Below are 16,856 nucleotides of genomic sequence, written 5' to 3' on the forward strand. Positions count from 1 at the left end.
ATGCTTACATTTTCTTACAGTTTTTTTTAATTGTTTACATGCAATTTTGAAAACCGGGTTATTTTCTTCAAAATATAATCACAATTATCCAAACACCAAACTCAATTTGCATAATTCCTAGATTGTTTGCAAAATGACACACTTCTGTCAAAACATACACACTTCAGTCAAAACATATACACATATTTGTGAAAATGCTATTAGTTTTCATTTAACCAACACAGTCCTCAATGATCAGACACTATTGCAGCCAGTTTCACACTGCTGTGATAAATAAAAAAAACGAATTTTAGGAAATAGCATGTGCTAGATTTTTGGCCAGACATTGTTATGTAAGGGATAATTTAGATGTCAAAAAGATAGTGACAAACCCACAACATTCTTCATGATTAGTTTGAGATATAGGGAGAATGTACACAAATAGGCCTACTATAAACTTACCAAGCACTGCACAACACTGATGCTGCAGACTGAATATTTCAAGTATTTATTTTATTTACCTCTTCCTCTATCTCCTTCTTCTCCTCTTCCTCTACCTGGGCCTCCTCCTCTACCTCCTTCTCCTCTTCCTCTACCTCCTTCATCTCCTCTTTGAGCTCCCCCTCTCATTCTCACTCTTCTTCTTCTTCTAGCTCCTTCCATTTTTGTTGAAGACAGGTGAACTCACCTGCTGCCTTTTATAGCACACCTGAGTGCTGCATTTTCAAATAAGCACATCTGTGCTTCCACACTTGGTGGATGTGATTATCCAATTTGTTTATTAGTGTGGTCATTGGCAATCCGGGGCTTTGTAATGACAAGGAAGTAACCTCACAATCCTTATCTGTGTCTAAGGTGTGAAAATGTGTGTAGCGTTTTACAAATCCCTGTGTGTAATGTTTTGCAAAAAGGGTGAAGCAGACATTGTGTGTAATGTTGTGCAAATCTGTGGAGGTGTTTTGCTCCTTGGAGTAGAATTTCGCAAATTGTGTGGACATTTTTATTTTAGTGTGTAAACAATCGTAAAAAACTGTAACAGACAAGCTATACCTCCCAACAAAATTATGGATTGTTTTTGTATTATTTACATATGTTAACACACAACATCCCATAATAGCAAAAACAATATTCCAAACCTTAGATAAGGTATAAAAACCTCTGCTTCTGCAATGATATTAGTCCAAAAACAATATTTCTCAGCTGATAATAAACAAACAATTGAATAATTGACACACAGCTGATTTATGTTGGGTAAATTGGGCCAACCACAGCTGATTCCAGTGTGGCTTAGACTCAGTGGCAGGAGTTATTTTTTTCTATTACATTGACACTTATACAGTATTAAGGGAGGACTTTGAGGAGTGATGTTTTTGGAAACAGAAACTTTTTATCTGGGCTTTTTGCTGTTTTGTTCAGAATGCTCTTGTGAGTTCCATGGATATTTTGTTGTAAGCAATACTGTAAAACTTTTTCTGTTCTATCATACTGTAAACAGTATTTTTACTTTACCTCCTGTAATTTGGTACAATATCTGGATATTATATTATTTATATTTATATTTAGTAATTTCCCTTTAATAATTACTTAGTGTATTTTATAGTTTTGCAAGTGTGTCGTCTCCACGGCGATTGTTCAAAGTGTTTCGCTGCACTGAGCCTGTTTTGAGACGTGTGTGAAGAGTTGTGTTGTTTGGAGTGAGTTTTGCAGCTGATGTGAACTGTTTAGCTCAGGTGACTATTGGTGTGTGGCTGCAGTTTTGCCAACTGTTGTCACAATCAAAACAACTAATTGGGTCAATTATGAGTCAGATATTGAAGAGAGATGGAATTTACAATGAGAGTCACTGCGTTTTCCGTAAGTGCAAAATAGGTTCCTGAACTGAAAAGGATGCAGACTTCTTTTCTCTTCCTGGTTCAATTTCAAACATACGTCTGCTGTTGTTAGCTGCCAATGGAATGTGTGTGTGTGTGTGTGTGTGTGTGTGTGTGTGTGTGTGTGTGTGTGTGTGTGTGTGTGTGTGTGTGTGTGTGTGTGTGTGTGTATGTGTGTGTGTGAGTGTGTTATATTACATGTGTCCATCTATCCATTTTCTTCCACTTATCCGGGGGCCCAGTAGAAATAATTTAGTTATTTGGAGGTTGTGTCTTGGTTTATTAACAAGTGACTCTTAAAGATAAAGATAGATAGACCTCAGTTTGTGATCCGGTGTAATGTAGTCAAACACAGGATCTATTGAATGTGTTCTTTATGATCGTATACCGTTTCAGGTATGACATGAAGAGGCTTTGTTGAAAAGCAGTTTGCTCATCTGCAGCATTGAAGGAAACAAAACACTGATGTATCACACTTAATCAATTCAACATGTACTGTGAGCATAACAAGATGTTATACAAATGAATGTGATTTTTATTTCTGTATATTTTTAATGGTTAGAGAACGTTCAGTCAGAGCTATGTTAAATGATGTTTCATGCAGAATTCTCTTGTATTTTATGAAAGGCATGATTTTGAATTGTGACCGTGATATTATGCAAAATGAATAAAACAATAAAATACAATCAACTTGTTTGTATGTGGTGATAATGAAGAAGAACAATTAAGAAACGGGCAGATAATTTTAGTCAAATCTGGTCATCTGTCTTACAAAGTACTTAAAGTTTCATTCTGATTTGTACGTCTTGTTTCTTGGTTGTTCCCACACAAGCGACAAAATTAATTTAGATTTGAATGAAATACAAAAGTTACCGGGTGCAGGATTGCAGACAGCATTAACGATTAGGAAGTTGGCGATTTGATTCAAGGCCATAACGATTCGATTCGATTCTGTAACTTTTAACCAAAATTCTATTTCCATTTATTCTATAAAAAAGTAGTCCTGTATAATATTTTATGCTGAATACAAAAATGTAATTAAACATTGCTCAGTTATTGTGAACATTTTTCAATAGGCTACATGCTGGCAGGGGAGAGAGTGTCTTAAAGGTTTTAAAACGATCATAATTAAGAATCGCGATACATAAGATTTAACGCATTTATATCGATTATTGGTGAAGCAAAGCAATTCATTCTGTTTATTTATTTTAGCAGATCAATTGATTGACATAAAACTGTAAATGAGAGGTTTTGTAAAGGGAATCTGGTCTTCAGGTAGACTTTATTTTGTCGACAGGGACCACCAAAATCAACCCAAATTTTCCACCGAACAAACAGGTGAGAGTTTCATCCTTACATTAAATGATTACATTACAGGAATTTATTTCTGTATTGCAATTATAGAATATTTACATAGATATACACTAACAGTTTTACTGTAAAATGTATTTTTACAATAGGACCCAAAGGCTGCCCCCAACAGGAGGAAGAAGAAGGATTTGTTCAAGTACGCAATAAATGCTATTGTTGATATGGTTGTTGTCAACAAAAGCATTAGTAAATGACTGCAGACAAACTAAATTGCTGATTTTCATTCCTTCTTATTTACCTAAAAAAAAACTGCTATGTTATGAAATAAAAATGTTTGTGTGAAATAATTTCACTCTTTTCTTTAAAGAAAATATTGATACGTGTGAAGTCACTCAAATTATTCAAACTGTAAAGATGAAAAGTGTCTAACTCCTGTATTGGTATTTGATGTTAGTGTTTGTTCCAAGTGTGTCGTCTCCACGGCGATTGTTCAAAGTGTTTCGCTGCACTGAGCCTGTTTTGAGACGTGTGTGAAGAGTTGTGTTGTTTGGAGTGAGTTTTGCAGCTGATGTGAACTGTTTAGCTCAGGTGACTATTGGTGTGTGGCTGCAGTTTTGCCCTCTGTTGTCACAATCAAAACAACTAATTGGGTCAATTATGAGTCAGATATTGAAGAGAGATGGAATTTAGAATGAGAGTCACTGCGTTTCCCGTAAGTGCAAAATAGGTTCCTGAACTGAAAAGGATGCAGACTTCTTTTGTTTTCCTGGTTCAATTTCAAACATACGTCTGCTGTTGTTCAGCTGCCAATGGAATGTGTGTGTGTGTGTGTGTGTGTGAGTGTGTGTGTGTGTGTGTGTGTGTGTGTGTGTGTGTGTGTGTGTGTGTGTGTGTGTGTGTGTGTGTGTGTGTGTGTGTGTGTGTGTGTGTGTGTGGCGAGGCAGGTATAAATATGTCAGTGTCGCAGTGTCCCAGTATCATCTCATCCTTTCTCAGAAGATCCAGTCTGAAGGTGAGCTTGAACATATTTATCTGCAGGTTTTTACTGGGACTTTAACTCCCTTTTACACTGATCCTTTATATTTATATTCTATTGATTTTATTTTAATTGAATGAATATGAATTTGTTTGTGATTCCAGTCTCTGGACAAATCCACAGAATGTTTTCCCTGCTGTCCTTTGCTGTGCTCTGCGGCGCCTGCCTGGCCGGTAAGTTTTTAATCCATCTGTTGAGTCCCTTTTATACCAGTTTTATACTTTTACTTAAACATCTGCATTGCTTCTATACTAAGATCTTTTTATATAAATAATTAAGTCGAGTTGAGTGAAAGAGCAGTTCACATCATTACTTTGTTTTTCCTCTCCAGCTCCCATGACATACTACTCCTACTCTCCGTCTGTTGGAGGTGGTAGTGGCACATCCTTCTCCACAGCAGGAGGAAGTGGAAGGATATCAGCGATCAGGATTTGGGAGATCGGCAATGCTTACATCACTGGGTCAGTCTGTCCTCTGCTTTGTCCAGATGTGTTTAGGACTGTACAGAAAATGATCAGGGGGTGAGGGCTGAAAAAAAGCATAACTGTTCACTTAGTAGCTCTTGGTTCAAAAGCAGGGTGCAGACACATGCCATTGGTACACCATTTTGAATGATTTACTCATCTTACATTTCTATGTGGAAATGAGTTGTACCAATTCAATGCAGGTACATCATTTTGAGATATTAATAGGAGGTTTTGTAGTTTTTTTGTAGTGCCCTATAGTCTACTATTGTTGTTCTTGCATGATTCAATGCAAAAATCCAGCTACATTGTGTGTGTACACAATGATTCTAGCCTTCATTTGTCCTCTTATTTATATACGTATAATCAGTGTGTTATTGCTCTCCTGTGTCTGTCCTCACAGTATCCAGGTACGCTACGGTCCCATCTGGGCGGAAAGAGTTGGTCGCGAAGTAGGCGATGCGAATGAGCTGGAGCTGTTTGATGACGAGACCATTGTTCAGGTCAGAGAGTCATTCATACTAGAATATTAGTTTGCTCTGATAAGAGAAAATGTATAAAAATATATTTTTTGTAATTGATACCGTTTGCTTTAATAAGGTAATGTAATATTTATGGACGTTTATATTTTTTTTTATTTTTTGAATTATTATACACATATTTCATTAAACTAGTCCAGAAAATATTATTATAAGTAGCATTTTTCTTGAAATGAATAATGTAGTACATGTACCAACTTAATGTGCTCTCACTGTCACGTTTCAGGTCTCTGGTAAATACCACAGCAACTACGTCTATCAGCTGATATTTGTTACCTCCGATGGGCGCACTATGATCGTTGGGCGGCCAGTCTATGTAATTACCTGCTATTCTTTTTTACAATTATCAGTGCTTATACTCATGGTCATGTATTAACTTTTGATGCTGTCTTGCAGAACTCCTTTAACTTCTACCCAACCTACAAGGGAGCACAGCTCAAACTGCTGAGTGGCCGCTACAATACTGCAGGGATAACTTCAGTGGGAGCTCACTGGGGAGTCGTGATGGAAGAAAGCAACAGCACCCACAGTGGGAACTAATGAACAACACATATAACCCAGTACCGATGAATAATCATGAACTGGGAATTATATTACATGTGTCCATCTATCCATTTTCTTCCACTTATCCGGGGGCCCAGTAGAAATAATTTAGTTATTTGGAGGTTGTGTCTTGGTTTATTAACAAGTGAAACTTAAAGATAAAGATAGATAGACCTCAGTTTGTGATCCTGTGTAATGTAGTCAAACACAGGATCTATTGAATGTGTTCTTCATGATCGTATACCGTTTCAGGTATGACATGAAGAGGCTTTGTTGAAAAGCAGTTTGCTCATCTGCAGCATTGAAGGAAACACTGATGTATCACACTTAATCAATTCCACATGTACTGTGAGCATAACAAGATGTTATACAAATGAATGTGATTTTTATTTCTGTATATTTCTGTATATTTTTAATGGTTAGAAAACGTTCAGTCAGAGCTATGTTAAATTATGTTTCATGCAGAATTCCATTGTATTTTATGAAAGGCATGATTTTGAATTGTGACTGTGTGGATATTATGCAAAATGAATAAAACAATAAAATACAATCAACTTGTTTGTATGTGGTGATAACAGTTAAGAAACGGGCAGATCATTTTAGTCAAATCTGGTCATCTATCTTACGAAGTACTCAAAGTTTCATTCTGATTTGTACATCTTGTTTCTTGGTTGTTCCCACACAAGCGACAAAATTCATTTAGATTTGCATAAAATAAAAAAGTTGCAGACAGCTGACTGGTTGTGTGACAATAAAGAACATGCAACCTCAAACATGCAGTAAACATGCTGAAAATATCACTTCTCATTGTCTGATTTAGCTCAGATTCCACTATATTTTTGATCAACTTGTGTCCTCATTGAGCTCAGTTTCACTGCTGCTACAGTGTCCACAAAAGCTTGTCAAAGGCAAAAAAAGTCCTCTGTCTTTCTAAACATACGACATACAATAGTTTCCATTAAAGTTCTCTACAAGTTTTGCATTCGATGGAAGCCTTGTCCTATTCTGAAGTTGAATCTCCATCAGACACATTCCTCAGAGAAAGTCTCCACATTGTTGCTTTACACAGCAACTAACAAGATTGTTGTCCTTCTTCTGTGGTTTTCCAGGCACGGTAGCTCAGGTAACTGCTTCCTGCATAGCACAGTGTGGTCAGAAATGCAAAGAACTGAAAAGTGGTGTAAAGATGAGAAGGGAAAAAAAAAGAATATGGGAAAATGGAGAGAGACATGGAGACAATGAGAGTCAGTTTTGATATCTTAAAAGCATAAGCATGCTGTGTGGTTATGTTGATGTGAAGAAGATCAGCATCTTGGTGGCGACCCACACTATGGCTAGAGCCATGCTAAGTACAGTGATTAAGCTGGAGACAAATTGTTGGATGAGAGATTCTCTCAGTTTCGGTGTAATGTGGCGGGTTAGTTGCTCCTTCTTTTGTATTTTTTGTTTCCTAATTTGGGTTTTCCTTTCTTGTTTAACCATGTTAGTGTTTTAGACCCACACACACAACGTTGCGCCAGCCTCCGAGTCGTGACCGTACACCCAGTGTGGGTGAACACCACCTGAGCAACGGTTTTGTGTTTGGAAGTTTTCTGTCAGAACTGGAGTTGTCTGTAACGACAGTAGTCTATTCGCCAAGTGGTGCACAGCTACTTTTTGTTGTTGACGAAATGGGGAATTTACATTTTTGTGATTTTGCACAAATCCTAGATTGCACTGCGCATATTTTCCTAAATGTTTCCTTGAAAGTCTCAGTCCTTCTGACTTTGGCCTGCTTGTGTGTGTAGTGGACAAACACACTTCAGTGAGTGTTTATAGGCATGCATGTATTATCAAACTAACTTTGCTCATGGATGAACTCTTCTCTGAACAGATCATATTGACAGGAGTGCTCTTACTGAAGATGCTGCCCAGCAGTTGTAGTTGTGCCGCCCCCTAGTGGCCTGGTTGACTGTCAGAGCATCTACTACTGCTGTCAGCAGGTACAGAGCTGCAGCGCTGCAGTTGAAACCCAGCGACTGGAAGAAAGAAACAGACAAAACGGTCAGACCATCATGTTTAAACACAAAGCACAAAACTGTGTATGTGTGTGTGTGTGTGTGTGTGTGTGTGTGTGTGTGTTACCAGTGTAGTCCAGGGGACCTGTGGTATCCTGTTGTGGACTCCAGTGAGGTAAATTACAAACAGGCAAATGGTCAGAATCCAGCACAAGATGGCAACAAACATCACCCAGCAGAGAGCAGACAGATGAGAATAATGCGTGCCCCCTACGAGAATCCACACCAACATACCACACACCTGGGGGGAGGACAGGAGAGCAGACCTTAACATGCATACTGACAGGATACCCTCATGTCCAAGCCCCTCATCGAGAACACTATCAGCTAAACCTTTTAAGCCATGAAAAGGAGATGGACATAGACTTAACATGTAGCATTTGGAGGCAGTTAATGTGCAGCTTTGTCCAAAGAAATAACATACATCAAAATCATAACAATAAGTTGTGTTTCAAGTCACTTTTTGTTTATAGAAGCCTACTGTGCCATTGATGTCTGCTCCACGAGTCATTGCCAACCTCCAAACGTGCAACATGCCCCGTCTCCAGTCAATCAAAGGTTGTGGAGAGGAAATAAATCTAGTTTCTCGGCACTTTCCTAGATCTGCCCTTCCTGTTTCACAACAAAAGATTCCTGCTGGAAGTTTCGATATATAACAGGGAGAAAAACATTTTCCGGTCTGAAAACAGGATAGGTTTTCTTTTAAGTAAAATTGCTTATATATCATCAATTTAACAGTTGCCTGTCGCATTCATTTAACCCGTAAGCCAGCATTTGAGGTAAATGTTGTATTTTCCGGATGTATTTTCAAAGAAATGTTATCTATTCTCTGATATTATTCTATTACGATCCCACAATCTGTGGATCTGTTCTATAATTCCCACGGAGAACAGTCTTAGAGAGTGCCTGGAATTAGACTTAATCTTGATTATATTAGACCTGATTACTCCCCGGCCTCTGCACGGCAGCCATCCAGACTGTATTTACTGAAAGGCTGGCTTTGGAAAGGAAGAGACACAATGAGGGACAGGGAGGAGGAAGAGCTGATTTGCTTGTTGTGTTTTTGGGTAACTTCCTATTTTCATAGAAAAAAAGAAAGGTTTTGCCGTTTTTTCCATTCTTGGCTTTTTTAAATACAGTCTGGAGAATACCACAGAAGCACAAAACCTGCCTTCACTACTGACGACTAGAAACAAGCCAAATGCAGATCAAGTTGTTGCTAGGTGTGTGTGCGTTTCTGCATCAACCTGTTCACATAACTAACATAAATGAAACATACTTTGCTTCTTGTTTAATGTCTCTCATCATCAAACAACATAACCAGCGCCACTTCCTGACAATGATTATCATAATGTAATTTTTCCTGCAATGGGGAGATTTCAGGACCACTGAGCATTTCCTAATAGTCGTCAAACACTGAACATCTTATAAAAAACCATATCCACACTTACTATCTCAAACAGGAGGAGTATTCCTGTGGCGGTTCTGGCGAAGTGCTGATCGAAGGCCAAGGTGGAGGTTGAGGTGTTGCATTCTGGTGCTGAGGGACTCCTGTGGGCCGACACCACGGCGGCTCTCTCCATGGTGCACTGACACAGACTGTCTGTCTCCCAGTTTGTTGCTGGTACAGAGGAAGTTGGGTTCCTGTCCCACAATCTAACAAGGACAACCCTTCATGAAGCTTTTTAAAGGCTATAAATACTGTATATTAGCTCACATATTAACAAGAATTGCATCATCAGTTGTTCATCTTCATTTAACAATCCCTGACCTTTTTCCTCTGTTGGGAATTTAAGTTTATTTCACTGTAGAGCCAGTCTGGTACTAAATATGATAGTTAAAAAGATTTAGTTATCTGCTGTCACTGGTTTTTTTTCTTTCTTTCCTTTCATTCTTCTATTATGTGGTGATGTAATCCAAACTACGTAGGAGCCATGATGCTACTTTACACATTTGCACTGGTGCAGAGGTGACAATAAACGGGAGGGAAATGAAAGTGGCAATCCCTTCAGAGGGATTCACAGCTCAAGGCAAGCAAAGGACTGCTGTGTGAAATGGACTGACAGTTCTGCTACTTATGATGAGTGATGCTGACACAGGGTGTCCATAGCGCAGCTCATGCTTTTGCATCTTTTAGCCCCCTAACAACAATTATTGATGACTTAGTTTGACATTCTATGTTGTCATCGATTTCTGCGACAGCCTGCCAGGAAAATGTGCCGGCATGCAGTCTTGCTTGAGATATGTATGTAAGGTTTGTGGAGCCTTTAAAGGTATAAGATCTAGTCACATTGTTGGTTGCTGTTTGCAATTACGTTCTAAAGTACTAATAGACACATACACACCTCGACACAAACCTGCGGGAAGGTGCTGGATTTTGAAGTTTCATCCTGCTGTGGCCTGTCTGCTCTCTCGGACCTGTTCACAGTCCAATATAGTAGAGAGACAGACCATTTTTTGCCCCTTTGTGTCATACAGATGCTAAAGCGTGCTACATGAGCCTTGCTACTCCAAGCATGACAAAGTGACGGTTTGACTTGGGAATGAAAGGAACCCAGAAAACCCCTCTATTATTTTGACATAGCGTATCAAAATAATCTGCCTTGACACACACACTGATAGTCATTGTTTAAGATGTTCCACATCACACTTGTGTAAATTGCATATTGGACAATGAGTTGTGATGTCACAGTATCCTGCTAATATGCACACGTGCTAAAGTGACCTTCAAGTCGAGCAGTTGAGATTCACTCAACACACAGCGAAGGCCAAACATCCAAGCAATGTTGTTGCTGCATCAAGCCGTTTCTGACCAGCGAGTGAGCAGACAGGTTTTTTGGCCTATTTAAGTGCTGCAGTGCAGCTGTGGAGGCAGTGACTCACTTTGAGCACTAGGGGGCAGTAGTTGCACATAAGTAAACCTCACTTTAGAGGAAAAGGCAGAGTAGGGGGGGGACAAAAGACGCAATGTTGAGGCCAGGAAGGCGTACTGGGCGGGTTAACAGTCGCCATGGGTGACTAAACCTCATTTCTTTTTCATTTGTGTTGTTTATAAGGAGATGGAAACACTCGGTGATGATAACTGGGCTGATTCTACTGACTACTTGAGTGCTTACTTCCTACCGAAGCAGGTGTGCAGTAGGCCGACCAGAAACTTGACGACTGAATGTCTCAATCTGCTGTGACCTCGTATGGACATTCTTAAATGTGCATGTGCTGATGGTGGTCTTTTTCCTCACAACAGAATATAACAGAAAACCTCGGCTTTGTTAGCGGTTCTAGCTGTAACTCTGATTGGACAGAAACAACTAGGTGTCTATAAATTCAGTCTTTTGACAAAAATATCAAATGGCAACAAACCCAGCAACATTTTTGATTAGCAAATGAATAGACCTATTTCATTGAGATGCTTTGTGGTGTTTTGCTGCAGTCAATAAACTGGGCCCTGCGTTATCTGACTGCATATTTTACATGCTTTATCTTTACTACGACTAATTCTGCCCCGCTGAGCACATTCTGCTCCGTATAGCAATATATCCACTGCAGCAATCTATATTCCGCATTACTCTCTCTCCCTGCATGTACTCAACCAACAGGCCAGCGTTTCTTGTCTTCCTTGTGCTGGCCGGTGGCTACATGTAGCCAATACAATGGAAAAAAAGAAACAGCCTTTTCTGTATATGGGATTGGTGGCTTGCACCCAGAGACATTAGTCTTTCTTTGAGACTAGTAGATTTTCTATATGAGCTGTCTAACAGCTAATTATCACAGCAGGACCGGGGTCATTACACTTTCATTCTATTAATTAAAAATAGAAAACACAATCTCAATGTCTTCTAATGTCAGAGTACAGTCTTAATTATTTTGGGACAGATTGAACGAGACCGTCTTCAGAAAGTTTGGGGGTTTTATCCATTTAGGAATTCCCTTTGTCAGACTTGATTGATGGAGGGATGGATGGATGGATGGATGGATGGATGGATGGATGGATGGATGGTTGGATGGATGGATTGATTGATTGATTGGTTGATTGATTGATTGATTTATTGATTGCTGTTTTGGTCTGACACGAATACCTGGATGTGTTTTGGTGTCAGATAAAGTGCATGTGCAGTCCTTAACACTGGACTTTTTTGTTCTCTGTCGACTGGACCCCCTTCAGACTTTGTTACATGCTATAAGATGAGACTGTTGTTCACTCATGGATAATATGAGCCAAATCATGGCCCAAATATGGACACGTGTGCAGACACACATGTAATCTGTATGCACTGGACTTCAGCTCTCTGTACCACCTACTGCTGTAACATGTTATGTCAAATGTCACAAGTAAAAGAAAATGTTATGTCAAATGAAAAATGGAAAAGATAAGATAATATTATGATGACAATTTTATCCTGTGGGTAATGGGGGCGGGACTAGATAAGCCTTGGCTTCTCCCGCTTTCCCCTTCGGCCATGTGTATTGTATTATTTGAACAAAGATGTGTGATGATGATGATTTAACTGACATGCCCGAAATAAATAAATAAATAAATAACGCTTTCTTATCTTATGTTACACACATTAAGTAAGCTTTTTAACTGAGGGCTCTGCAAATTGTGCTGCCCACAAGGTCACCGGACTAAATAGGAATAATGGAAGCCTCTGTCAATGTGCTCACGTTTGAGTGGACTCCTTGATTGACGACAGGTCAATTGGAGTTGGTCTGAAGATATTGAAGAGCTTTCTTGCTCATTGAATACATCTCCCTCTCCACATCCCTCCCTTCTCTTCCTGTTCCTCCTACTGTGACACATGTCATGCCTCTCCCCTTTTTACTGCTCTAATCATCTGGTGCCATTATTTGTCCCCACTGTAGCCTTCACAACAACATGATGAGGTTTCCATTTACCATTAACTGCTCACCAGAATTAACTGGCAGGAAGGAGGAAAACATTTGAACACATGAGCATGCAGGTATTAGTGGGCTGGATCATGTGATCTTTTATAATCCTCATCATAATTAAAACAGCAGGCTTTTCCACTCATCAATAACCTAATGACTCCTGTAGTAGCCGTTTTCTTAGATGAAGTATGCTCTATTGTCTCGGAAGCTCAATTAGAATTGGGGTTTTCCTTTAATACCCTGAAATACCACAAAACGTTAGAAACACACAGGTGTTTGATGGTTATTTCCCTGATTTTATGCACATGTGCACAATCATCCCAAACTGCAGAATCTCCTACTTGGAGTAAATTCAGCATGGGACTATGTAACAGAAAATAAATCAAACTAAAACGCTTTCTGGACATTAACTTTCGACTTTATGTTTCACTTCCTGTGTTGATTAAATTCATTTCTATGGAATTAAAGTGAACCCAGGTGTACCAGTGCCCCACAATCATCAACTCTGAGAGAATTAATTAAAAAAGACTCCAAAGGGAATCATGCAATCGGCTAAACATGTGCAGTTGTACCTTTTTGTTGCCTGTACTTTCACTCTGTACCTTCTTGGGAGTGTGGAGAGGAAGAAGAGCGAGGCATCACATCTCTGCTGGAAATGACAGCTTTTATCTAGTTTTTCTCCCCCGCCCTTCCTCCATTAAAGTGTTGTTTCCATTCTCACCATTGTCTTTATTGCTCCACTGTATTTACTCTCCTTCCTTCCCTCTAATTCTCTCTCCCCTGTTCTGTTGTCTTCTTCACGGTGAGTGTTTGGATTCTGCTGCTGTGACACAAAGCCTTGCCACTGTTTCTCTCTCTCTCTCTCTCTCTCTCTCTCTCTCTCTCTCTCTCTCTCTCTCTCTCTCTCTCTCTCTCTCTCTCTCTCTCTCACACACACACACACACACACACAGTGTGCACCATTTACTGAAAGTCTACATACTAAGATGTAAATAACCTGAACTCCACCTGAACCTCCCCATCCTCTCGACACACACACACACACACACACTCCCCATCCTCTCGACACACACACACACTCCCCATCCTCTTGACACACACACACACACACACACACACACTAATAAATGTGTGCATGCCCAGATGCTGCACTGTAATTGGCCAATGTGGCTTCCTGCTGTAGAGAAGATATTTTTAATGCACACACTTAAAGACACACACACGCACACTAATCCTAGCCTCTGCAACATCTGCCACATCCCCCAACACATGCGCTGGTTAAATGCAACCACACACGCACACACACACACACACACGTACACGTGTCACGCATGTATCTAGTGTACCATACAGGCGGCCCCTCCCAGTTTAACCACCAGCCCTGACATCAGTTCTAAATAAAATGATGCGGTTGTTCACTGAAAGGCACAACCTTGCCCTCTGAGACTTCAGCTGCTGTTTTTTCATCTCCAGCAGTGTTTCCCTTGGACTGTTGCCTGTGCTCTGTGGAAAGGCTTGGAACAGTGTTTGGACCATGTCACGCTAAATATTTTCACTTGTGAAACTTGTGAAGTGTATAAATATTATTCAAAAGTACATTTGTCCTGCGACCCCAGTATCTATCACAGCCCAGTAACTAAATAACTATATGAATAATGTGGGCTGTGGGTGACCAAATATTCTCTTTTAAACAACGTTTACAGTCTTGTGTCAGACATCTTTAAAATCTTACCGACCTTTTCTCTTCTCATACTCAAATTCTCACGTCCTCAACTTTTGCTTAATTTCACCATCAGCCTTGTTAAGTAAGTTAATTTGATGTCAAAAAGACAACATTTCCCCGAAGCTCATACCTGTAACTTTAGGACAAAAGTCTAATTAATTTGATTTTACTGTTGAGCCATATATGGATGGCTAGAGTAAAACATGCTTTGACAGCAATTTTTAGATAAATAACTGAGATGTGATGGTAAACTCCTTAGGTTGGAGCTCAGTACAAAATCATAAATGCTATTAGGAAAGAAGCCTGCTTTCACCTTGTTATAGTGACTACTGAGGGTGAGCTTGTATTGGTTAAAATTGCTGAAATCTGATATTATTCAACATCATCAATAGGCAGGTATATTGTACATTCAAAAATAAATATTGTGTTTATCTCCTTATATTGCTGATGCAGTTTATGTTTTTAAAAAGGGACCTGAAATTGCATTATTTTTCATTTTTATTTATTGATTGATTATTTAAAATACATATGAAACTTGCAGCTGAGAGAAGTGGGTGAATTCATAAAATCGTGTTTTAAGTCATTGGGATATCTATATATGCCCTAATAGAACAAATGTAATCTATCGCAAAACCTTTTATGGATTAAATAAGATGTTTCTGTTTAATCCTGTGAATTGAATACCTGATTTATTAAGATATTGATCACACCGATGCAAAAAATAACATAACAAATGCAGTATTACCACGCAGCAGTTTGGCTCATTGATCGACCACAATGTTCAACGTACACAAATGTTTTGGTTTTAGGAAAAATGATGCATCATGAGAAAGCCTTATTTTTTAAAAGTCAAAGCACTGCTGCTTTGTCCGAGATCGGTCCTCCATCTTTCAATGAGCATTTACTATCTACTAACCTTACTAGTTAAGAGAGACAGCAGACGAAGGGAGGGAGAGAGGGGGAGAGGGGGTGAGCAAAGAGAGAGAGAGAGAGGGAGAGAGAGAGAGAGCGATGGATGTATCAAACAGCAGCCCCCTGCTGAGTGGGGAATGGAAAAGCTGCTGGCACCAACATGAATATTTCAGCAGATAGCTACAGCTCTCTGTACCTCTGTCTGTCTCCCTCTCTCTCTCTCTCTCTCTCTCTCTCTCTCTCTCTCTCTCTCTCTCTCTCTCTCTCTCTCACCTTTTCCTTCTTTCCACTTCCCTCCATCTTAACCCTCCACAACTACCCCACCACCCACCCCTGCTCCTCTCCCTTTACTCTCTTGTGGAGTGGACAGTGATAATGAAGAGAGAGAGAGAGAGAGAGAGAGCTGCTTGGATTGAATTCTGGGTAGCCAAATCAGAAAATGGCTCCTGAATATAAATCTCGGAAAGCAGCAGAACGGTGTTGCCTCAACTTGGCTTCTTCCCCAACCCCCCCCCCCCCCCCTGCTCGACACTCATGATGGTGTGGCCCGGGGTATTTAGACAATAAAAACAGAGCGAATGGAACAAATCAAACATCAGCAGGCAGGTAGTTTCCAAGGAGACCTAAATATATTTGAACTTGCTATGTTTCTCAATAATTTAACAACCCCTTTCCTTACCACTCTTTATTTTTAGCAATCTTGTTTTTTCGTGTGTGTGTGTGTGTGTGTGTGTGTGTGTGTGTGTGTGTGTGTGTGTGTGTGTGTGTGTGTGTGTGTGTGTTATATCTAGTCTGCATGTTAGTGCGATGATAAAGACTCATGTTTGATCAATAGAATCCCCTTGATCAGTAATAACTAATGTTCCTGATAAATGCATATAGCTACGATACAAAATTTGGATGCGGAACGCACAATAAAGGTGAGCTGTTGCCTGGAGGAGCCGTCTGTGTGATCTGAACTTGTTTTGGGGTTGTTGTTTTTTTGCAACATAAAAAAAATAAAGTGCTGTTGTAAATTTGTCTAGAAAGTGTATGTTTTAAGTGAGAGTTAAACAAGTCACTTGAGATTGGGATATTCATTTGAATAATATTCAGACTTGATCTGTGTCTAGCTCGTATTTTTGGTATCATGCCCAAAATAAACAAAACCCTTGGGTTACCGGGAGTTTGTCATCCGAAACTTTTACGGAATAGGGAGTAAAATGTGTCTCGTGGATCACATTTAAAAAGCGTTTGTCTCTGGTTTGTGATACGAACCATCATCCGAAAAAATGTTAACTGGTAAGAAAGCAGAGCCGATTATCGTATTTTTCCAGTTGGTGACATTTTTTTGATTTACAATCTCCATCTATTTCATTTTCAAGCCTGAAGTTGGGTAAAATGACACCAACAATGCCTTGAACCTGTAAAGAAAAGTGGAACGCCACTTAAGGCCATGATGGTTTACCATGATGGATATATTACCCCGTTTGTTAAGTATATCTGCTGTATGGGCTAATTCAGCCTGTTTCTGTTAACAGAGGAATTGCTGATA

At 39.5% G+C, this 16,856-nt stretch overlaps 2 protein-coding genes across 2 annotated transcripts; one reads left to right on the top strand and one right to left on the bottom strand.

Annotated features, from left to right (window-relative positions):
* The first annotated feature begins 4,095 nt into the window (after positions 1-4,095).
* LOC311024484 (zymogen granule membrane protein 16-like) lies at positions 4,096-6,293 on the top strand. Its single transcript, XM_084026905.1, has 6 exons — positions 4,096-4,173; positions 4,302-4,370; positions 4,529-4,658; positions 5,065-5,164; positions 5,427-5,516; positions 5,597-6,293. The coding sequence occupies exons 2-6, from the start codon at positions 4,322-4,324 to the stop codon at positions 5,738-5,740; spliced, it is 513 nt and encodes a 170-aa protein (XP_083883031.1). The 5' UTR covers positions 4,096-4,173; positions 4,302-4,321; the 3' UTR covers positions 5,741-6,293.
* Positions 6,294-6,398: 105 nt separating this feature from the next.
* Positions 6,399-9,388, bottom strand: cmtm8b (CKLF-like MARVEL transmembrane domain containing 8b). The gene is made up of 4 exons (XM_084026904.1): positions 9,252-9,388; positions 7,868-8,041; positions 7,642-7,761; positions 6,399-6,911 (listed from the first exon to the last, which is right to left on the bottom strand). The coding sequence occupies exons 1-4, from the start codon at positions 9,381-9,383 to the stop codon at positions 6,816-6,818; spliced, it is 522 nt and encodes a 173-aa protein (XP_083883030.1). The 5' UTR covers positions 9,384-9,388; the 3' UTR covers positions 6,399-6,815.
* Positions 9,389-16,856: the final 7,468 nt, after the last annotated feature.

The sequence above is a fragment of the Eutrigla gurnardus genome (assembly GCF_963514095.1).
Source record: "Eutrigla gurnardus genome assembly, chromosome: 14".
NCBI classification, from domain to species: Eukaryota; Metazoa; Chordata; class Actinopteri; order Perciformes; family Triglidae; genus Eutrigla; species Eutrigla gurnardus.

Excerpts from the sequence above, each read along its gene's own strand:
- LOC311024484 (XM_084026905.1), top strand. The coding sequence starts at position 4,322 with ATGTTTTCCCTGCTGTCCTTTGCTGTGCTCTGCGGCGCCTGCCTGGCC. Across the intron at positions 4,371-4,528 it reads CTGCGGCGCCTGCCTGGCCG|CTCCCATGACATACTACTCC; the intron begins GTAAGTTTTTAA and ends TTTCCTCTCCAG. Across the intron at positions 5,517-5,596 it reads TCGTTGGGCGGCCAGTCTAT|AACTCCTTTAACTTCTACCC; the intron begins GTAATTACCTGC and ends GCTGTCTTGCAG.
- cmtm8b (XM_084026904.1), bottom strand. The coding sequence starts at position 9,383 with ATGGAGAGAGCCGCCGTGGTGTCGGCCCACAGGAGTCCCTCAGCACCA. Across the intron at positions 8,042-9,251 it reads TACTCCTCCTGTTTGAGATA|GTGTGTGGTATGTTGGTGTG; the intron begins GTAAGTGTGGAT and ends TCCTCCCCCCAG. Across the intron at positions 7,762-7,867 it reads AGGTCCCCTGGACTACACTG|TCGCTGGGTTTCAACTGCAG; the intron begins GTAACACACACA and ends TCTTTCTTCCAG.